General features: G+C 37.9%; 1 protein-coding gene across 1 annotated transcript in view; it reads left to right on the plus strand.

The window, feature by feature from the left end:
• Positions 1 to 23,890, plus strand: part of SPATA16 (spermatogenesis associated 16) — a 227,602-nt gene that overhangs the window by 23,776 nt on the left and 179,936 nt on the right. The window contains exon 2 of the mRNA XM_003925112.3: positions 728 to 1,354. Coding sequence (XP_003925161.1) covers positions 743 to 1,354 — 612 coding nt within the window. The 5' untranslated portion in view covers positions 728 to 742. The remainder of the gene's footprint in view (positions 1 to 727; positions 1,355 to 23,890) is intronic.

Genomic DNA, 23,890 nt, shown 5'->3' on the forward strand with positions numbered 1-23,890 from the left:
GAATCAAAAGACTATTAGTTATATATTTTGAGCATTAATGTTTTAGGAAAATACCTTATCTTTATATAGTGTACATTGCTGATATCATTACTATAAATATATTAATACAGTAGACTAAAGATAAGTCTTCAGCTCACGTTTCTGTAAGGCTGAAGGTCATCATCTTCTTCTTTAAAGCCTGTTCTAAATAGTTGTCTATAAGCTTTTTAAACTTGAGATTTTCATTAGTAATAAAATAAACAAATTTAAGAAAGATTGTGCTCACATTTTTGGAAGCTTTTCAGAGGAAGCGGCTGTGGTTTCTTCAGACCCCAAAGTCTCTTATTCAGGTGAGTGTATTTTATAATGAGTTCTAGACCACCTGCCTTTCTGAGGAAATTAATATTGAGATAGATTGACTTTGATTCTCCTGTCTCAGTGGCTATGTATAAAATTTTCCTATTCAATGAGTTTGGGTACCCCATAAAAGTGTTCATTCGATGTTGTTTGGCTATAGATGATTATTTTTTAAGACAATGTCTAGATGTGCTTACAACAAATTCTTTTGAGACAGACACATACATTCTTCTAGTAAAATAGTCAGTAAACGATGTAAATACAGTTTTACTTATAAGGCAACAAATACTAATAATGAATAAAATAGTGTTTTAAATGAATTTGACTGTAGTCTAAACCACTAGAATTCAAAATATTGCCTTAATTCGTTTCCTTTTTCTCACCCCTGCAGGAGTTTTGGGCTTCAATGGATGCGGGAAGCAGTGGGAGTTTGGAAAATGCAGTGAAAAGGGCCTATCATGATCAGCTTGTTCCAAAGATAAATACAAGCAAGAAAATGTCCACCTTAGCACACCCACCTAACATCCCGGAAATGCCACAAGAGATGAAGAAAAACTGTGGAGATAAACAGGTAGAAATCACACCTGAAAGAGCAAAAATGACAAAAAGCATCAAAGAAAAACAAAGCAATGATTTAGAGAAAGTGGCCTTTAAACGGAAGGCAGAAGGTGAAGAAAAGCCAGCTGGAAAGAAAGAGGCAAAGATAATAGAAGCTGACAATCAGTTAATCACCATGCCCCTGCCACGCATCCCCTTAAAGAACATAATGGATGTGGAAATGAAGTTGGTCTACGTTGATGAAGAGGGTGTTAGCTATGAGTTTGTAGAGTCCTTCCTGTCTCCTGGGAGTCAGCCAACACACCAGGCTGCTGAAATAGTAGACCCTCTGAGTGTACCTAATTTCAGCTTTCCGCCTCAGATTGACAAATGGCTTCAGGTAGCCTTAAAGGATGCCAGCTCTTGCTATAGACAGAAGAAATACGCCATGGCAGCAGGACAGTTCAGAACAGCACTTGAGGTATGGAATTAAAGAAAATATAGATTGGTGACAGGAAGCTGTGAAATGGAAAGTTGCAGTCACTTTAAGGGGTTCTGACCAGACTGTAATAAACAGTGATCATGCGGTGAGGATATTTAATATCAGAATTTTGCAGTTCCTAGTTTACATAAAGCAAATAAGCTATGCCTGCTAATTAATATGCCTGTGTGCTCTTGACATATAGAAATAACCCCAAAAGCATACCTCATGCTTTTTACAAAACCTGAAGTGAATGGTGATAGCTTTTTTAAATGCAGTTGGTTTTGTAATTTGGATGTACACCTATAAAAGCCATAAAGTTTTAGTACAATGGTGGTGGGTAGAATATAGATTCTCTAGAAATAGGCAGTTAATGAGTATCTGAATGGTCTGCTTTTGATATGTAGTATCCTCATGATTAAACATAACCGTCTTTACTTTTTAGCATGTGCTTATAATTTATACATGATACTTATTACAAACAAAATAACACCATTTTTCTTTACCATTAAACTTTACCTTCCTCCCCATTCTAGTGATCTTTATGAATAATTATCTTCCTATCTGTAAACAGATAAATCTGTGAATATCTTGGCATAAAAAATAGCCTATGGACTAAAACAAACTTCAGAATCACTACTAAAACATAAAATAGGTAGTGGGAAAATTATGCTAGCTCCTGACACGCTGGACCTACAGAGGGACCCAGGTGTATGCACCATTGCCTTGCTATATTGATAAGTGCATATTTCATATTTCATTTTACAAAACTCTCTTACACAAGACATTTTAATGCATACTATATTTACCTGCTGGGCACTGGAGATATTTAAAAAGAAATACATGAGGACATGGTTCCTTTCCTCTAACTATCTGATGAGGAAGACAAACTGGTAAACATTTAAATAAAGATGCCATAAAGGCCAGGCACCTGTAGTCCCGGCACTTTGGGAAGCCAAGGTGAAAGAATTGCCTGAGACCAGAAACTCCAGGCCAGCCTGGGTAACATAGTGAGAACCTGTCTGTACAAAATGTAAAAATTTGCTAGGCACGGTGGCACCCACCTGCATACCTAGCTATTCGGGAGGCTGAGGTTAAAGGATCTCTTGAGCCCAGGAAGTGAAGGGTGTAGTAATTACATCACTGCATTCCAGGCTGGGCAACAGAGTAAGACTATTTCCAAAAAAAAAAAAAAAAAAATGCCAAAAAGCATAATTGACCATGAGTCAAGAGTCGAATGTGACGTGTTGTAGTGAAAGCAGTGAAGATTTAAAGAGTTAAGTATTATTTTATTGTTACTTGCAGGTTACAATGACTACAACTACAATGAATTATTAATAGGTGATACCAGACAATGGTGCTTCTAAATATTTTAAAAGACACTAACCACAAAAAGAGACCTGAGTAGATCAGAAGTAATTAGGTAGCACACAAATAGACGCATCTGTGAATCTTTCTGCTCTCATAAAGGGACATCTACACAAATAAGGGAAATGTGATGCACTACGTACATTTCCAAACTCTAATAAGTGCTGAGAAATCTGTATTATCCACAAACTACCAAAAGAACCCTCTGTCTTTTAAGCTGAGGCCCAGCAGCCTCTGTCTAAGAAAAGGATGCTAATGAAAGACTTTACGAAGAACCCCAGGCAGTTCTGCCAGGGCCGTCTTCAGCTGAACTTTATTTTCCCGGTACAGGGAGGGTTAAAGGTATAATTTTATAGCTAAAGGAAATCATTTTGGCATGAAAAAAGAAGAGTATCTTTTCTTAGCTACTGTAAAAGCTTCAAATTAAGTCTAGGTAAATGGAAAAGATACTTGCGTTAACTGAAAAAAAAAAAAAATACCCAGTTTTCCATAAAACAGTGCTCAAAATTATAAAATTTGAATCAGATTTTGTTAATCCTAAAATTAATCCTCACGCCTGTAATCCCAGCACTGTGGGAGCCCAAGGTGGGCGGATCACAAGGTCAAGAGATCGAGACCATCCTGGTCAACATGGTGAAACCCCGTCTCTACTAAAAATAAAAAAAAAAAAAAAAAACTAGCCGGGCGTGGTGGCACACGCCTGTGGTCCCAGCTACCCAGGAGGCTGAGTTGGAAGAATTGAACCCAGGAAGCAGAGGTTGCAGTGAGCCGAGATCACGCCACTGCACTCCAGCCTGGCAACAGAGCAAGACTCAGTCTCAAAAAAAAAAAAAAAAAAAAAAAAAAATATATATATATATATATATATATATATATATATATATATATATATATAAAATACTGTACTGGATAATGCTTGTATTTCTCTTTCGCTCATTCCCCACTCCCTCTTTCTCTCTCCTGTTCTCTCTCTCTCTCTCCCAGGGTTTTTAGGCCAGTTTTGGATGCTGACACTAATTACTGAGAATTAGCAAAAATAATTATTCGGAAACCAAAACTTAGACGTCTGGCCTAGCTTTTGTCTAATTATCTAGGGAATTAACTTTGAAATCGTAGCTAGAATGTCTATTAATAAGACAAAGGTACTGGAAATAGAAAAGATTTGTAGCGTTTTTAGCCTCTCCTTTTCTGAATTTAGCTTCTAAACTTAACTTTATTAATTCTGAGTGCTCTCGGGGATCGTTTAAGGCATCTCTCCCTTTTCCTTAAGTCCTAATGTGGCTTTGAATAAGACAGGATAGGTGACAGAGGCCAAAGGCATAATGATAATGATCACCCTTGATAGATGCAACAGGAAGTATTTGAGCGTGTATACATTAGGGTTAGGTTTGGCTGCAAAATAACAGTGTCCAAAGGAAGGTGGAAGTTTGTTTCTCTCATACATAAATGTTGGTAGTCATGGCTGACATGGTATAAGGATCAGGGTGCCAGGTTTTATTTTATTTCCTAAGAAGTGGCTTTGACTTCATGATCCAAGATAACTGTTCCTGCTGGTGTCATCAAATATACAATCTAGCCAGCCAAAAATGAAAAAAAGGAAAGAGAGGCACACAGTGTCTCCATGAGCACATTTCACAGAAGTTGCACCCAACGTTTTCATTTTTTTTTTTTTGCCATTAACCAGAATTTATTCATGCGGCCACACATACCTGCAAGGGAGGCTAAGAAATACAGTCTTTATTCCAGATGGCTAAAACATTCAGAAGTTCTATTACTGAGAAAGAAGAAAATAGGTACTGACAGATAAGTAACATCTCTCCCATAGAAGGCTTGTTATCTGGGAAGTGTTGTGAGACTTTTTTCTTTTTTTGAGACGGAGACTTGCTCTGTCACGCAGGCTGGAGTTTAGTGGCATAATCTGGGCTCACTGCAACCTCCGTCTTCCGGGTTCAAGCAATTCTCCTGCCTCAGCCTCCTGAGTAGCTGTGATTACTGGAGTCCGCCATCACACCCGGCTAATTTTTGTATTTTTAGTAGACACAGCGTTTTGCCATGTTGACCAGGCTGGTCTTGGTAACTCCTGACCTCAGGCAATGCAACTGCCTCGGCCTCCCAAAGTGCTGGGATTACAGGCATGAGCCACCGCACCCAGCCGAGACATTTGGAATGGTCGCCAAATATGTGGTACAAAGTCAGCTGTAAGAGCGTTTGGAGGACTGGTTGTGGTTAAAGGTGAGGCCACAAAAAAGAAGCAGAAAAGTAAGAACTGAGCGAAGGCCCAGGAGGCGTTTAAATATTTATTCAGTGACATCATAATTTCCAATGCATCTAATAAACCCATTAGGAATGGGTTTATTAGGAATGTTTATGTGTTAGTTTCCTTTGTGCTCTTGACAAAGTACTAACTCCTTTTGCTTTCATGACATAGTCACTAACTAGATAGGTAAATTTATGATAACATTTTATAATGATTAAGATCAAATGGTACGCAATGATTCAGAAGACAACAGTTTAACTTCCAAAAACCTGTCGACTTTGGTCTTTCAGGATTTTGTAGCATAGCAGGTGTGTATGTAAACATGCTCAATGAAATAACTTATTTTTGCATGCTTTCTTTTTACTGTATAAAAGTGAACCTGTTATTTGGGTCAGGTTGGTCCTTAGCTCTATGACCACCTCACCAATCTTTCGCAAGTTACATTAAAAACGGTCATTATTTGCTCTTACGTTTGTATTCGCACCAGAAGCTAAACCAATAGGGCAAAAGGTGTGAGCTGAAGATAAAAACACAAATTCATATTATTTTATATGGTCATGCCTAGATACTATTCCCTGCGATTTTAAAAAGACAAATTTAGCCACAACAAAACCAGTCGAGATTCTATTAAAAAATACATGACTGGCCTCAGATAGTTGTATTTGCATGTTATGCAACACATACTACTAAGTTACAAATCGCTTGGCTGTCAACAAAATGTAGGAAGAGAGTAATAAATTAGGAAAACATAAAGGACAGAAGATGTGGTAATCATATTTTTGGTCACAGAAATAACACTCGAGAAATTATCAAAGGTTTTTCTAACTCTGTGGCACGCAGCTTACACAATACCATTATTTTAACCGTACTCATAGGAGCCTAATAATTAAGAGGCTTCCATCTTCTGAATTAGAACAAATCTACATGTATCCTTCAAGATTCACAGCTTCAAACAATCCCACTAAATCCATCAAAGAAGACAGAACAAGGCCCATCCATTATTAACCAGAACTTTCAATTCTTCCGATTTTATCGTGCAGGAACCCCTTGAGGTGCTAATCCTTTTTTTAATATCGTGGCTCTTCAGTCACTGATCTGTGAAGTTAAAGTAATAACTCACATTTATGGAGCTCTTTGTGTATGTCAGGTACTATATTTTACATTCTGGGAATATTTACATTCATTATTCCATTTTATTCTCAAAACAAGCCAATGAGAGAATAGTGTTATTATTATTGTGCTGCTAACGAGAAAACCACGGGTGGACAGGTTAAGTAACTTGCTCAAGGGTCGAAAGCTAGAAGTAGAGGAGTGAGGATCCGGTTGTCTGGTTTCAGGGCTCCCCAGTATGCCTCTGCTACTCTATGTGCGAGTTGGTTGGAAATTCAAAATTCCAGACCTTGCCAGACCTGCAGAATCAGAATCTGCATTTTAACAAATCCCAGATGGTCCTTGTGCACATCGCAGTTTGAGGAGCACTCCACTCTGTGATATGCCTACACAGAACAGATTCGCCCTCCAATTAACACTTCGTAGTTTGGTCCCTACATTTTGTAATTTAAAATTTTGTATGTCCAACATTGATTTTATAGGAAAGAATTTCCTTTTAAGCAGGTGTTTCTATAACAATAGTTCAAAATTTTTGCATTTCAAGGATCCATTAAAAAATGTTTTAAGTGTGTGTAGGGGGAGAGTGGGTTGACATTGCATTTGTATTGTACAGGAACATTACAGAAATTACCTTCTATTACCACCATTGAATCATAAAATATGGAGCAGTTTTACACATAAAAGTTAGAAAGGAAGATAAAAAGAAAGAGAAAGGCCATACTCTCAGAATGAAGGATATTTTAAAAATAGTTATATTTTAATTTTCAGAAAAGCTATGTTGTCTTTATTTTTCATTTTCCTTTGGATCTGTGAAATATTGGTCTGAGAACCAGCTTTCGGAAATCACTGGTCTAGAACACATTTCCTTTATGGTAAATGTTAGGTATCCAGCATGATTGAACCCACACCAGGGCCTTCTTATGAGATTACTTTCAAGATAATGGAATTTGGTATAAGGCAGGTCCATTTTGGAGCCCATTCAAGGGGGTTTATTTAATGAAGTAGAAAAGATATCTCATTATAGGGCAGCCTCACCTATAATTACTCTGCTGAGAATAACTCTGTAGCAACTCTCTAGGGCACAAAAAATGTTGTAGATATCTCAGACAGCTTAATTTAAATAAATTCTAGCACAGGTATTTCTTTGGTGCAACATAACCAGAAATTTGGGGGTTCCCCAAATTCTCTGAGTGCCTGAGCTGTCTTATTACACATCTGTGGATTTGCATGTGAATTCAGTTTGCATTTCTTAAACTCCTGCAGGGTTCCATGCATTTTTATTCGTACAGTCATTGCCATAACTCTCTCTAAGGTAGATATTACCATCCCCATTTTACAGATAAACTGATGCTGTAAAGAATTACACAACTTACTTAAAGTGCCACGGCCAGTCTGTGGCAGAGCTGAGATGGAATTCAAGTCCACTGATTTACATCTGGACTTCTTTACATTTCTGCTTTTCATACTGTAATGTGCATAAAAATTACATAGTAATCTTGTTAAAAATGCAGATTCAGATGCATTATGTTTGTAGTGGGACACTAGATGCCTCATTTCAGGTAAATCCCCAAATGATTGTTCATAATGCTGGTCCGGGGACAACTCTGAGAAGGATTTGTGCCAAACCACCATAGGTTCTCAAGTGGCTGTCATTGCCTCTCTAGGAAATTAGCAGTAAGAACGAGCTCATACAGTCCTAAGTGGCTGCAGGGGTCCAGAGCTGTGATCGACAGGGCACTGAATTTAGAATCAGATTATCTGTGTTTGATGCCGCATTTGATGCTATGACTTTGAGCAAATTTCCTAGCACCTTAGAATGCCATTAAGTATAAATGACACATAGTAAGGTACTTTCACACAGAATATCAAGAACTCTTTATTGAAAATCATAATGAAATCTAAATTCATGTACAAGTTGTCACTGTACTTCTCAAGTACCTCATTTCTCCGTATGGTATGTGTTTAATTTAAAGCTTTAACATTCCAAAGGATTTTGCCCAGCTATGTGTTTACCAACATTTTTTAACATCCACAGCAGAAAGCCTTTAGCATTAACAATTCTACTCTTCTTTTAATTATATTTAAAATTTATCCAAAGCAAAGGACAAAGTAATGCATCATTTTCCACTTTATTTTCCCTTGAGAAGCAGTGATCTAAACCAAACACTATTTTGAACCATTAACTCTCGCACAAATACAAGCCTTCACTTCAATGCACACATTGTTATTCTAGAGATAGCCCACTGTTTCCTAGTTGTCAAGTGTTAACTGACTGTGAATTCTGCATGTTCAACATTAGACATTTCAGATTTTAACTTGATTGGTGTCATCTTTGTTCCATACGGGGGCACCATAACTAATAAGTATTTAATGATTAAAAATTTCAAAAATGTTAGCAAATTTACATGGTAGGAAAATATGAAATACATTTCCGCTTTAACCTAAAAAAATAAGAGAATTATTATTACATACATTTTTATCATCAATGAGTTTAATTATACCTTCTAACAATTAAACACTGATTAAATAATACAAATATCTAGAAAATTAGAATTTGCCATTATAAGAAAAAAGTATGTTAATATCATGAGCATTTACCAGCCATTTCAACCTGGCATAATGCAAATATAAATAAAATACAGTTTCTGCCCTCAAGGAGCCAAAGTGTAGAGACAAGGAATCAGGTCTTGCTTACCTGAATTCCAAGACTTCCATTTACATTTTAGGGTTACGTATTTTTATTTTTAGTTTAGTATGTTATTGTTTATATTTTAAAAGATTTTTTTCTGAAATGTGTCCTTTAAGTGGACATTTAGAGATATCCAACATATTTTAGTGTAATTTATTTGCCTTCAGTGGTTATCATCCCAACCCCAGTGGAGCTAAAAAAAAAAAAAAAAACCAAACAAATTAGAAGATTTAAGATACATAGAGGAGAGTTGATTATTCATTAAAGGAACAAAATATTTTTCAGGCACAGTATTATTAAAAAGGGATGAGTAAGAGGAGACATATCTGGGGCAATTCCTCAATTTGAAGGGCCGCTCGTCCTTACTGTTGAGGCTTTTTATTCAGATGGTCCTGTGTCATTAGGCGATTTTGCCATTGTACAAACATAATAGACTGCACTCACACTACCCTAGATGGCATAGTTAACTGCACACCTAGGCTATATGGTAGAGCCTACTGCTTCTAGGCTACAAACCTATACAGCATGTTATTGTATTGAGTGCTTTAGGCAATTGTAACACAATAGTATTTGTGTATCTAAACATAGAAAATATATAGTGAAAATATGGTATGAAAAATAAAAAATGGCACACCTGTATAGGGCTGCTTCATTATAATCTTATGGGGCTACTGTCATATATATGGTATGTCATTGACCAAAACACTATTACACACAACATATGACTTTATAATTACAATCATCTGGGGAGCTATTAGATACACACAGATGCCCAAACCCACAGAGAGTCTAATACAATTATCTGGGGTCCAGACAATGATCATGCCTGGCGCACTGGTATTTTTAAGATCCCAGGTTGATTTAGGAGCAGCTTAACACTGAGAACCACTAGCATTGAAAATATTCATCGCTTCCTTCTCTTTTAAAATCACAATAAGTTTTAATCCATGGGTGACTTTTAAAAGGTAATTAAGAGAAGTAATAAACATACAAAGCGATTTAAAAATATTACAGAAAAATGTAAATTATTGTGAAAATTTACTCTGAAAATTTATACTGAAAATAATCACATATTCATTTCGAAAGTAAATTAACTTACTTAATGACTACTTTTCTATTAATACTAAAAAACAGACTGATAACTGACCGTGGTCCAGTGGTTCTGAAACTTTAAATTCATCCCGTAAGTGAAGACTTCACAAAATTGAACAATTAATCCATAGGACATTGAGAAAGATCTTTTTCATCAGTAGGATTATTTTCATAGTTTGCAGTTTACAAACATTATTTATTTGATTTAAATGACAGTAAATGTTAGTGAAAATTTTAAATATAGTTAACTCTGTGATTCTTGTGAATCAAAACCTAACCAATTGTCATGAAGTCTTACACAATCCTAATTAATTCATAATTTGTAATTAATTTGAAGACTGGGGCCGACAACCGGAAAAATTTAAGTCAGATGATTCGGACTTAAGTATTAGATCATGTTGCTAAACATTTCTTCCACTATCCACTATCTATAACTTTCCAAATGCATTACAAGTCTACTGAAACCAAATAGACTTCAAAACAGCAATTCCCTCTCTTTCCTCTGTCATGCACCCCATTCCAGCCTTCATACACGTACAATGTCATATTTAAACAGACTCTGAAACAGTGAGTAGATGAGATACACTTTAATGTGTTCACAGAAATGTAAGGCAGCGTAAAGTTGCCATTGCTTTTTCAATTCAGATTATCTAAAAAAATATTAAAGGAAAATTTCATTTCAATTTCTACTTAATTATGTAACTCTTCTTTTGCCTCATTTGACATTCACTAAAATAGGGAAGACTTCTTTTCTGCCTAAGAGATGATTCTGTTTCTATCAGAGAATAGGATGTAGCTACTCAGGGAGTTAAAAAAAAAGAGAGAGAGACATGTTTTCATTGCAATCAGCGTAGTTTCCTTGTTTTGTAAGATTGTTATGGGTAACTACAACACCAGATTCATATATACTTGAATGCCACTACTAAAATATATTTCATAGCTATAAATAAATACCTCCTAGAGGATTTGTTTGGATGGATGATGATGATTATAGTGATGATACTAATCTATGAATAATTAATCATTGATTTTACAGAGCAAATTATAAGAAATCAACCATAGATTATTGAGTCACTACTTTCTCACTGTAAGAGTGACATTGGGGTAAGAGGATGTGATATGACAGGGCTTTGGTTTTCAGGAAATGTGGAGTCAGTTTTTAGAAAGAAGTCTTAAGACAATTAGAAATCTATTAAGTGTTCAGTGATGGGCAATGGCTATATAGAACAAAGGATTAGGATGAGGAGGTTCAATGGGGTCTATGATATACATGTATGAACACAAACTGTGTGGCAGGCACTTTTTCTTATTGACCTATTTCATTCTCACAACCAACCAGTCGCTTGGAAACTCTTATTATCCTTATTGAAGATACATAGATAAAAATATATGAAGTACCAATGGAAAAGATAGGATTTCGGAGTCAACCCCAAAACATAAATAGCTAAATGGAAAAGTAGGAAGGGAGAACAGAAGGAAAATGAGTACGATGTGTGAAACATTACTAAAAGGATGGTGAACTTGGGGAAAGAAGCATAAAACAGAAGGGCAGCAAAGAGATGAGCAAGCCAGAGAAAGACATTATTATAAAATAAGGTGGATGGATAGTGAGATTCTGGAGGATCTAAACCAGGAAGAGACATTGGAATTGGTGATGTAGGCAACAAGTGAGTTCTTGGGCAGGGAAGTAGTGACGATCAGATCCATTGGAAATCAGCAAAGGACATAAAAAATATTTACTGAGTAGTCAGTACGTTAGCAACGCTGTGCTTATTACTATGGGGGCTACAGGAAGCATAGGACTTCAACCCCAAGATCACAGCTCTTTATTTATTCTTTAGTTACATCTGAAATATTCTGCTTATAGTAGACATTTTATTTGCCATGATCCAAGTGTCGATTTTAGGGAAAAACAGCTAGAGAGGTAAAGGTATGGGAGAATAGAAAGAGAAAACACCAGGGTAAAATAGGAAGGAGTTGGGTATTGCTAGGGTAATAAATGAAAGGAAGAATGAATAGGGAGAAATGCAGCTGAAAAAGCTGGCAGGTTGTCAGGGGCCATGCATGCCTTGGGAGATTTTATACAGTAGGCAACTAAACGCCTTCAGAAAGGATCAACGTGGGGAATGATGAAGTCTGATTTTTAATTTTGCCTTATCACTCCAGTGTATATATAGAGAAAATATAGTATTCAGTCTCTGACTTATTACCCATTGTTGGGTGGTCAAATCAATTTCACGGATTGAAATCAGCATTATGTTTAACTGAAATCATAGAAAGAAATGAAATAGAATAAAAATCGAACACGATAAAAAAAAATCAGAGTTCACTGAACATTGGAAGGTAAGTTTTACTTTGTAAAAACTTTGTTTCTTTTATGTATCCAGCTATATCTATATCTATAAGTAGAAATATAGATAGAGAAGAAAGGAGAGAGAAAAAGGAAAAAAGGAAGAAGGAAGGAAGGAAGGAAGAAAGGAAGGAAGGAAGAAAAGAAGAAGGAAGGGAAAGAAGGAAGAAAAGAATAGGTCTCTATTGACCTATCTAATTCTCACAACCAACCAGTGGGTTGGAAACTCTTATGGGCCCTATTAAAGACACATAGATAAAGATACATGAAGTACCAATAGAAAAGATAGGATTTTGGAGTGAACCTCAAAACATAAATAGCTAAATGGAAAAGTTGAAAGGGAGAGGGGAAGGAAAATGAGTATGATTTTCCAGGAAGGAAGGAAGAAAAGAACAGACGGAGGGAGGGAGGGAGGGAAATCTGTGGAGTTAGTGAGTGCAATGCTGGATATGTTGCATGGGAAAGCTGCTGGCAGGCCCAGTGGGAGCAGCACATTTGTTGGCTAGAAACATGCAAGAAGCACAGGAGAAAGTTCATGACCAAAAACAGACAATGAGGAGTCACCAGTACTTGAAGCCACCTGAACTGTCAAAGTAAAAGAAGGATGAGGAAAGGATTTTGGAGAAATGTGGATAATTCAGAAAGGACTATAGCTGAGATTAAGAAATTAATTGAGAGAAAACCACAAGACATCACTCCCCATGGACTGGAGGTTTTGGGGAAATTGCTAGTTACAGAGTTTCTAGAAGTTGCCTTAAGAGTAAAGAATAAGCTGTTTGACTGTCAAGGGTCTTTGGAGAGAACAGTTTAAATGGTTATCACTGAAACCCAACCAGGAAGCCTCCTTTCGCAAAAATGGACCTGAACACCCTGTAGTTTAACAAGGCCAGGGATGAAATAGTTCTGACCTGAAAATTTAGACTATGTTACTATGTGTTCGGGATGCAGTCTAATACTTAGCAAGCATAAATTCACACCAAATTTTATGGATTGGTACAATTAGTCTTTGCACTCATTATACGGTGGAGCATATGATGCAGTTTCAATGACCCATGTTAAAAAGATAGACCACCATCTGAAATTATAAGATGATTTTATTGTTTGTTCCCAAGGGAAAACTGGTCTTGCAGGGCACAGTTTTTCTGAACAAAGCCAACTTCCAGAAGCTAAGTTTGGAAAAAGAAGTGAACAGCACGGCCTATAGATTTGCTTTAAAAGGAGAAGTAGAGATGGGACAGTAGCCCAAGGGAAATGTAGAATGATGGACTGATCTTTAAATTCCTTCAGAATATGAACACGGGCCATTATTATATTGAAATAGCCCATGGAGAGAGGGAATAAGTAAATGAAAATACGATTGAAAGGGTGAAATCTCCAAGGATGTTTAAAAGGATGGGGGTCTGGAGACAGATGGAAAGAAAAGTGATAAGGTTTGAATGTCCTCTCCAAATCTCATGCAGAGATGGAATCCTCAATGCTGGTGGTGGGAACCGGTGGAAGGCCTTTGGGTCATGGGGGCGGATCCCACACAGCTTGGTGTTGTCTTCAATATAGTGATTTCTCAAGAGATCTGGTTACTTAAAAATTTCTGGCACCTCCGCCTGACTTGCTCCTGCTCTTACCATGTGACGTGCCTATTCCTGCTTCACTTTCTGTCGTGATTGAAAGCCACCTGAGGCCTCACCAGAAGTAGATGCCAACACCGTGCTTCCTGTAAGTCCTGTAGCGCTGTAAGCCGACTAAACCTCTTCTTTTAACAAATTTCCCAACCTCATGTATTTCTTTATGGCAATGCAAGAATGAACTAGCATGGAAATTGGTACTGAGGAGTCAGGCACTGCTATAAAGACACTTGAAATTGTGGAAGGGTCAGAGACGGTAGGCTATCCAGATGACATAGCGTTCTGCGATACTGTACTAAGGGACAGGAAAGACACAAACCTCCAAGTGACAGACTGCCGGCGATGTGCCCTCCTTTGAGAACCCAGCTTAAGTTGAAGGTGGAGAGAATATTCAACCTTTTGATTAGGCTATGGAGTAATTTGCTTACATTGCCCCGTAAATGAGAGTGAGTAGCAGTGAGAGGAGAGATTTCCAGCACCATTGGAATGAGGCTTTTGGAGTGTCTCATTCAAAGAAATACTTGCTTGGGGCAGCAAGTATTTCTTCCCCCCTCTGCCAATTCCAGTTGGTCAGTGGTCTAGGCCAGGGTGAGGTCAATATGTAATCCACTTGCCCTGAAAGTCTTCTTCAAAGCTCAGCAAACCTTAGCCTAAAGGAAAAAAAGAAAGGAGGCTTTCATACCCAATAAAGTCTAAGGGTAATTTTCCTGCTTTAGTTACTTGTACCTCTCCTGCATCATTTCTCCTATGTACATACAGCACTAATAGAAAACGTGTAAAGTTTATTAGAATTATGTAAACTGCTATGAAGATAATTGCTTTTATAATACACCTGTAAAGTTTGTCAGCAAGATTGTTTGTGTATTTTGACATGTTCATTTATATTTATTGAATTTTTCTCTTGTTTTTGATATTTGAAACATTATTAAATAATTGTTTATGACTACTTCAGAGGAAACATACCAGTACCTACAGTGGGAAGCACATCTTTTTAATGTAGTAGCCACTCTTATTTACCTTGTGTTTTAAAAATTAATTTTAACTATCGATAAACAAGAATTTTCTCTCTCTCTCTCTCTCTTTCTCTGTGTGTGTGTGTGTGTGTGTGTGTGTGTGTGTGTGTGTGCTGTTTATGTGATCTGTGCTTTTAATACACTGTATTTTGGAGGTTTCCTAGAACCGGCTGTGAGATAAGGATGATAATTATCTGTTGGCATGTACAGTTTTAAACACACAAATAAATACTTTAAAATAGCAAGCAGAATGATGAGAAGTGAAAACTAATGAAACTATATTCACACTTTCTGATGCCTTTTTAGTGTGTCAACGTTGAAAGCTGGTAGCTTCAGACCAGTTAGTTCTTTTGTTTTTATTTCAATTATTTTATGACTTTAAAACTCCATTCAGCAATGGACCAAATAAATATATCCAAACTGGTTTAAAATAGCTCAGCCCTAATACTAGCCTTAAGTGAGAAATGTACTGAATATCCTATTACTTATTGGGGTTATGAAAACAGCAATCAAGAATCCAGTTAAGCAAAAGAAGTCAATGAAATATTGTGCTGTAACACTGTGAGGTGATAGGAGACCATCGCTGACGCCAAGGGGCCCGGTCAGAATTTTTCTGGCTCTCATAGAGAGGTATCCTCACAGATACTTTAAAAGTGAGTTCCTGTATGTTTCTCTCAGCTTTAGTGGCATGAACACTGGGAGTGCATTCCAAAATAGGACCCAGACTGCTGTTTGTGGGCTGATTAATTTTGGCACAGTTCTTCAAAGAAGCATTCAGAGAACACCAGCTTCTATGTGGGGACATCCATTTAAGAATCACACAGTTGCTGCCCACTGCCACTTGTTAATTTGGGCTGTGAAAGGAGAAACATGAAAAGATGAAAATGAATTCCAGAGGCTCCACTGAAGCTCAAGAGGGGTGTAGGTGCCCGTGGTGGAATTGCGACCTCTCTGTCAATGCATCCTGAGGACAGGAATAAGCACAGGGAGATTCTCCCGTAAACCATCAGCTCACACCCACACAGCGTGACTGTCACAAGGAGGAGATGTGCCGGGCCACTTGCTGCTTTTGTTTTATCCATTTTAAATTACTCATTCATTTTTTTTTGAATAGGTAATACATTTACACAGTTCAAAATTTGCCATAGAAAATAATACAATGTCTCCTTTCTATCCCCATTCTCCCACTACAAAACTTCCCTCCAAATGGGCAACCATTGTTCATCTTTTAAGTCAGTAAATACAAACAATACAATAGTATAGTAGTCTACCTGTCCTCAGGAGATACATTACAAGACCCCCAGGCAATTCCTGAAATTGTGGATAGTTCCAAACTCTATATGTACTGTTTTCTCCTATACATATATATCTAGAGGGATGATGACCCTTGGAGGATGTTGTCCTTATGGTGATAAAATTGGACAAAATATACAAAAGAGAATGCAGAACTAGCCTAGCAATTATGAAAACTCAAATATTTGGGCTTCGGTTCATCAGTGATTAAGCCAGGTAGCACTTCAATTATTTTTCAGAAAGTTCTTGTGATGAGTTACCATATAAAGCAAGTATAACTAAAATAAGAGTTAAAGAAATGCGGGCCGGGCGCGGTGGCTCAAGCCTGTAATCCCAGCACTTTGGGAGGCCGAGGCGGGTGGATCACGAGGTCGAGAGATCGAGACCATCCTGGTCAACATGGTGAAACCCCGTCTCTACTAAAAATACAAAAAAAAATTAGCTGGGCGCGGTGGCGCGTGCCTGTAATCCCAGCTACTCAGGAGGCTGAGGCAGGAGAATTGCCTGAACCCAGGAAGAGGAGGTTGCAGTGAGCCGAGATCGCGCCATTGCACTCCAGCCTGGGTAACAAGAGCGAAACTCCGTCTCAAAAAAAAAAAAAAAAAAAGAAATGCAAAAAAAAAAAAGTTGGGGGTGGGGATTGAATAGAGAAGGAACAAAGAAAGCAGGACAGGAAAGAGAAAAATGAAATAAATCAGAAAGACTGCTCTGTGCTCCATAGCACTCCAAATAAGCACAAAGTGGTATTCTGTGCTTACTAAGAGCTAAGGTAAAAAGAGAAATGGGATTTATTTAGCTAACTCCATTTACTAATTTAGAAGAATACTGACCCATGAGAAGAAATAGTCTTTTTATTACTACTGAGCTCTAAAAGAATTTTGTTGCAGGGGAATTGTATAAGGAATGGCAGTATCAATACCTTTTGAGGTTATCTATTTTGGAGTATAAATATAATTTTAGAACCACACTTCACAAAAGCAATGGCCCAATTTTTGTCTCAAATACATAACTTCTGCAGGCTTATTTTACAAGTTCTTGGGGTGTTTGCATGATGCATATGATTTTAATCCTTATAGTATCATTATATACATAGTAATCTTTTAGAAGTTTTTATTTATTCATTCAACGTCGTTCAAAACATTTTTTTAATCTGTGCCAGGCCCAGAGTTAAACTCTGGGGATATAATCCAAAACAGACATGTTCTCTCCTTTTCAGAAGACTATAGTCCAGAAATGAGAATGCAATGGAAATAAAACATGTTCCAGTAAAGGAAGAACAATGTACGGTGGCAATACATGGCATCTGACAGAGTCGAGAGCTGTGCTTCACAAATTTTTTAGATCAGTAATCAGTACCATTTTGAAAAAATAAGGATAAACATAGCTTGTCATATTTTGTTAGAAAAGCAAGAAAAATTTTTAAAATGTGAACTACTATTTTCTAACAACACTATTTCATTTAAAGAACATTTTAAGCTAAAAATGTAAGAAGAACATAGTCTTAGAATTAGGGATAGACTTTCACCCAAAAGACAAAGAGATAACTGTCAATCGTAACTTAAAACATATATATATGTGATATTTTAGGTGCATAAAAATTACAATAAAATTTTATTTTAATTGCAATTTGTGGAAAGTGCTACAAAAAAGGAAATACAGTCCAATGATAGAGAATAATAGCAGCGGACTACTTCAGAAAGAGAGGACAGGACCTCTCAGAAAAGACTGAATGTTTCCGCTGAAATCCGAAAGATAAGCATAAACCAGATCGGCAATGAGAAAAGACACAAAACCTTATTAGTCTGAAATTTTTAACACTGTCTTCTCTGTATTCGTTTTCTATGGTTAACTAGAAATTTCTAACAAATTCCTACAAATTTAGTGGTTTGAAGAACACAGTTTATTAACTTACAGTCCAAAATGGATCTGACTGGGCTAGAATCAAAGACGTCTTCAGGGTTAAATTCCCTGGATAGACTCTAAGGGAGGATCTGGGCTTTGGCTTTTTCCAGCTTCCAGAGAGCACCTATAATCTTTGCCTGTGGGACCCTTCCTCTATCTTCAGAGCCAGCAGTGTAGCATTTTCAGTTCTCCCTCCAACTTTGACACTGACTCTTCTGTGTCTCTATTTCACATTCAAAGAACCTTTGTGATAATATTGAGCCCACTCCAATTATCTAAGGTAATTCGTTTATCTGATTAGCAACCTTAATTCCATCTGCATATTTAATTCTCCTTTGCCATGTGCGTAACTTAGCCACAGGTTCAGGGGAGTAAGGTACAGACATCTTTGAAGAGGCATTCTGCCTACCACAGCCTCTGGCTAATGAAAAGCACTGAGTTAAATTGCTTTCTTCTCAGCTACTGGCTTGTCAAGAACTGTGAAGGCTGTGAGATACTACTTTGCTTTCGAGCTAATAAAGTAGCTTGCAAGAGTTCATGGATGACAGTAGAAGAGGAAAAACTGCTGGGTCACAAAGAATATTGTTGCTGATGGCCCCACAAGCAGTATGAGCACCAGCACATTAGCATCGATTCTGCTTATCTCCAAATCCCACGGGGCTGATCCAAATGGGTCCTGATGAATGGGTGCACACACCAGCGACTGTGCAGGAGCAGAGAACTTCAAGCTTAGGTAACCCAAATTTTTATAGTGGGCAGTAAGCATGCCTGTCGTTTTTCTACAGAGGGAGACACTACTTCCCTCTTCTAAGGCTATTCTCTATATAAACATTCTTGAAAAAATAATGTGGAACAAAGGGTCGTTACTGTCTTGCTAAGACATGCAAAAACTATAGAGACCTATGGAAAATCATGCTGCATTTTTTTAAGTATGTATAACCTGGCCTATAGTTTCTCAAATGTAGGGGCTAGTTCCTTCAAAATCATTTGAAAATCAATTGGTTTTATATTAAAAGATTTGATTTCCCCTCTTCAGATACCGTTTTTCTTACCTTCTTGTTCAAGTCAACCTTCATTTATTAATACAATTGATTTAAACATTTCTCTAGTACTTAGAAAATGTCTTGCTACTGTTCCTTGTTACTCTCTTATGATTAGATAATTCTATATGAAAATATGTTGACTTTTTGGCTGCAAAAAACAACTTGACCTCAGTTCACAATGAGGAAATAAATATTAGCAAATTCATTAATTAGGGTCCTGATGCAAACAGATAATTATAAAGAAAAACCAAGGGCCAATATTAAGTTGATGTGAAATGTCAGTAGGAAGGGGAAGCAGACAAAAGAATGTCTACATATTAAATCTAAACCGATTTGAAGAGCATGTAATGACTGCAGCAGTTTAAAAAAAAAAAAAAAGTCAAGGGCTGGGGTCGGTGGCTCTCACCTCTAATCCCAGCACTTTGGGAGGCTAAGGCAGGTGGATCATGAGGTCAAGAGATTGAGACCATCCTGGCCAACATGGTGAAACCGTGTCTCTACTAAAAATACAAAAATTAGCTGGGCATGGTGGCGTGTGCCTGTCGTCCCAACTACTCAGGAGGCTGAGGCAGAAGAATCACTTGAACCCAGGAGCCAAAGGTTGCAGTGAGCCCAGATCACGCCACTGCACTCCAGCCTGGTGACAGAGCAAGACTCTGTCTAACAACAATAACAAAAAAAGCCCAGTCAGATAAATAAGTCATTATATTTGACATTAGAAGTATAAACATTTATGAGTTTACTAATAGTTCTGTTCTCTCTTCTTTCCGACATTAGTCTACTAAGTTTAAGCTACTGCTTACATATGTTTTTCAGTTTTACGGACAAAGAAAGTTACAAGAAAAATATCAAGCTATCTAATGATAAAAAAGGAGCTAGATCAGAAGAAAAAAGAAATATGCCCGATCCTGTTTGTGCAGAAGTGATGATGGTAGATATCTATCAGTAAGACATACTCTTTGAGCAACTTTTGTTTCCCAGAAGTTGTAATATATAAGGTGAACCATCAATGTCCTCCCACCTAATAGTCCTGAAACCATCATTAAGATGTCAGACCAAGGGAAAGTTAGCAGTCTTTATTCAAAAAAGAGAGCTGCTCAGAAGCAAATCAAATTGTATTTATACTCTACCTGTGTAGTGATTACATACAATCTTGCCACTTTTCTGGTCCCCATTCATGGCTCAGAAAAATTGACGTAAAGCGCCATCTCTACTTTTACTATTTTCTTGTGTTATAATAGATCATTGGTCCTATGTTAAAATTATCAATTTGAATATTCTGGCAAAGAAGAACTTAAGAGTTGCAAGAAGTATGACACACTGCGGCAGCTTTCCTTGACAGGTAAAATGCTGCCGCAATTTAGTGGAAGGCATTTAGGAATTGCAATCAGAAAACCTGCATTTTCAATCTGGCTCCCCCTCAGTTGATCTCTGTGAGCTTTAAGCTTCAATTTCCTCATTTGTCAAAAAAAAAAAAAAAAAAAAGGATGAAAATACGTTACCCTATTTCTGATCTCAGGGTGATGCAGTATTTGTGGAAGCACCAAACTCATAAATGTAAGACTTTTGCTTCGGGCCATTCTTGCATTGCTATAAAGAAATACCTGAGACTGGGTAATTTATCAGAAAAGAGGTTTAATTAGCTCACAGTTCTGCAGGCTGTAACAGGCAGTAGCCTCTGGCGAAGCTTCTGGAAGCTTACAATCATTGCAGAAGGTGAAGGAGGAACAGGCACATCACATGATAAAAGCAGGAGGAGGGTGGGGTGGAGAAGATGCTACACACTTTTTTTTTTTTATTGCATTTTAGGTTTTGGGGTACATGTGAAGAACATGCAAGATTGTTGCATAGGTACACACACAGCAGTGTGGTTTGCTGTCTTCCGTCCCCTCGCCTGTATCTGTCATTTCTCCCCATGCTATCTCTTCCCACCTCCCCACCCCACGTCCCTCCCCCATTTCCCCCCAACGGACCCCAGTGTGTAGTGCTCCCCTCCCTGTGCCCATGTGTTCTCAGTGTTCAACACCCGCCTATGAGTGAGAATATACGGTGTTTGATTTTCTGCTCTTGTGTCAGTTTGCTGAGAATGATGGTTTCCAGGTTCATCCATGTCCCTGCAAAGGACGTGAATTAGAATGGCGATCATTAAAAAGCTACACACTTTTAAACAATCTCATGAGAAGCCAGTCACTCTCGGGAGGACAGTACCAAGGGGAATGGTGCTAAACCATCCATGAGAGATCCGACCCCATGACCCAGTCACCGCTCACCAGGCAACTGCTTTCAACACTGGGGTTTACATTCCAATATGAGAGGTGGGTGAGGACACATCCAACCCATACCAACATTTTCCCGGGATTTCAGCCTCTTTGATTTTGTTTAAGAGTTTTCTTTGAAGCAGTTCTTGAGCACCTGTTGAAAGCAGGCTTTTTAGTAGAAAATAGTATCCAGTTGAAAAACAAGAAGTGTGATTATAACCCACAATATACTACCTGTGCAGGTCAGAATCTCCAAGCAGGCCTCACAATCCCAGCCCGGGCGCAGGCCCCGTCTTCCGGTAAGGGCCCATGTGCTGAGTTTTGGAGGAGCTGCGCTCCCGCAGTTTACCCGCACTTTCCCGTTTCCTTCTGCCTGGAGTCCCAGTCCCTTCCTTCATACCCATTATTTCCAGTTCAGTGCTTTTCTCACTCCCCACCTCAACGAGGCTCACCCTAAGAAACCCCTTACAATGACAAATCCGTTCCTGACACAAACTGCCACCACCATGTCGTCAGGTCCCCTCAAATCACAGGCTCCTCTTTTCAGGGCCTGCCCCGGTTCGTTTTCCTGCAGAAGGGAAAGGGCCCTTATCCTTATGTTCGCTGGCTACTGTCACTGATAACAGGCAATCATGCAGCTCCGTTGCAGCTCTTAACTCCTCACAGTCAACGGCCTCCTCATCCACTTCCCAATTATTTCCTGAAGTTTCCTTTCAGGTACCAATTTTCTCAGCCATCCAAAGCTAAAATAAACTTGCAGAAGCCATTTGATGTGGCCTCCTGCCTCTGGAGGAGGAGAAAAGTGATCACATTATTGGCAATAAAGCACTCCTCAGCAAATACAAGAGAGCTGAAATCATAACAGTCTCTGAGACCATAAAGCAATCAAATTAGAACTCAAGATTAAGAAACTCACTCAAAACGATGCAACTACATGGAAATTGAACAACCTGCTCTTGAATGACTTTTTAACAAAATTAAGGCAGAAATGAAGAATTTCTTTGAAACTAATGAGAACAAAGAGACAGTGTACCAGAATCTCCGGGACACAGCTAAAGCACTGTTAAGAGGGAAATTTATAGCACTAAATTCCCCTACCAAAAAGCTAGAAAGGTCTCAAATCCTGCAATCCTAACACTGCAACTGACAGAACTAGAGAACCAAGAGCAAGCAAACCCCAAAGGTAGCAGAATAGAAGAAATAACCAAGATCAGAGTGGAACTGAAGGATACAGAGACACAAAAAAACCCTTCAAAAAATTAACTAATCCAGAAGCTGGCTTTTTGAAAAAAATAATAAAATAGATAGACTGCTAGCTAGACTAATTAAGAAAAAAGATAATAATCAAATAGACACAATAGAAAATGATAAAGGGGATATGCCACTGACCCCAAAGAAATTCAAACCATCAGACAGAATACTAAAAACACCTCTACGCAAACAAACTGGAAAGTCTAGAAGAAATAAATAAATTCCTGGATACATTACACCCACCCAAGATTGGACCAGGAAGAAGAGTCCCTGAATAGATCAATAACAAGTTCTGAAATTGAGGCAGTAATAGTCTACCAAGCAAAAAAGCCCAGAACCAGACAGATTTACAGCTGAGTTCTGCCCGAGGTACTAAGGGGAGCTGGTACCATTATTTTCTAAAATTATTCCAAACAATTGAAAAGGAGGGACTCCTCCCTAACTCATTGTATAAGGCCAGCGTCATCCTGATGCCAAAACCTGGCAGAGATACAACATAAAAAGAAAACTTCAAGATCAATATCCCTGCTGAACATCAGTGCAAAACTCCTCAATAAAGCACTGGCAAACCAAATCCAGCAGCACATCAAAATGCTTATCCACCACGGTCAAGTTGGTGTTATCCCTGGGATGCAAGGCTGGTTCAACATATGGAAATCAATAAATGTAATTCATCACATTAACAGAACTAAATACAAAAACCACGTGGTTATCCCAATAGATGCAGTAAAGGTCTTCAATAAAATTCAACATCTCTTCAGGTTAAAAACTCAATAAACTAGGTATTGAAGGAACATATCTCAAAATAATTAAAGCCATTTTTGACAAACTCACAGTGACTATCATACTGAATGGGAAAAGCTGGAAACATGCCCTTTAAAAACCAACACAAGACACAACACAAGACAAGTATGACCTCTCTCACCACTCCTATTCAACATAGTATTTATTGGAAGTTCTGGCCAGGGCAGTCAGGCAAGAGAAAAAAATAAAGCACATTCAACTAGGAAGAGAAAAAGTCAAACTGTCTCTGTTTACAGATGGTATGATTTTATGATTAGAAAATCTCATCATCTCAGTCCAAAAACTCCTTAAACTGATAAGCAACTTCAGCAAATCTCACGATATAAAATCAATGAGCAAAAATCACAAGCATTCCTATACACTAACAATAGACAATCTGAGAGTCAATCATGAATGAACTCCCATTCACAATTGCTACAAAGAAAATAAAATACCTGTGAATACAGCTGACAAGAGAAGTGAAGGACTTCTTAAAGGAAAACTA

The sequence above is a fragment of the Saimiri boliviensis genome, chromosome 9 (genome assembly GCF_048565385.1).
Source record: "Saimiri boliviensis isolate mSaiBol1 chromosome 9, mSaiBol1.pri, whole genome shotgun sequence".
Taxonomy (NCBI): domain Eukaryota; kingdom Metazoa; phylum Chordata; class Mammalia; order Primates; family Cebidae; genus Saimiri; species Saimiri boliviensis.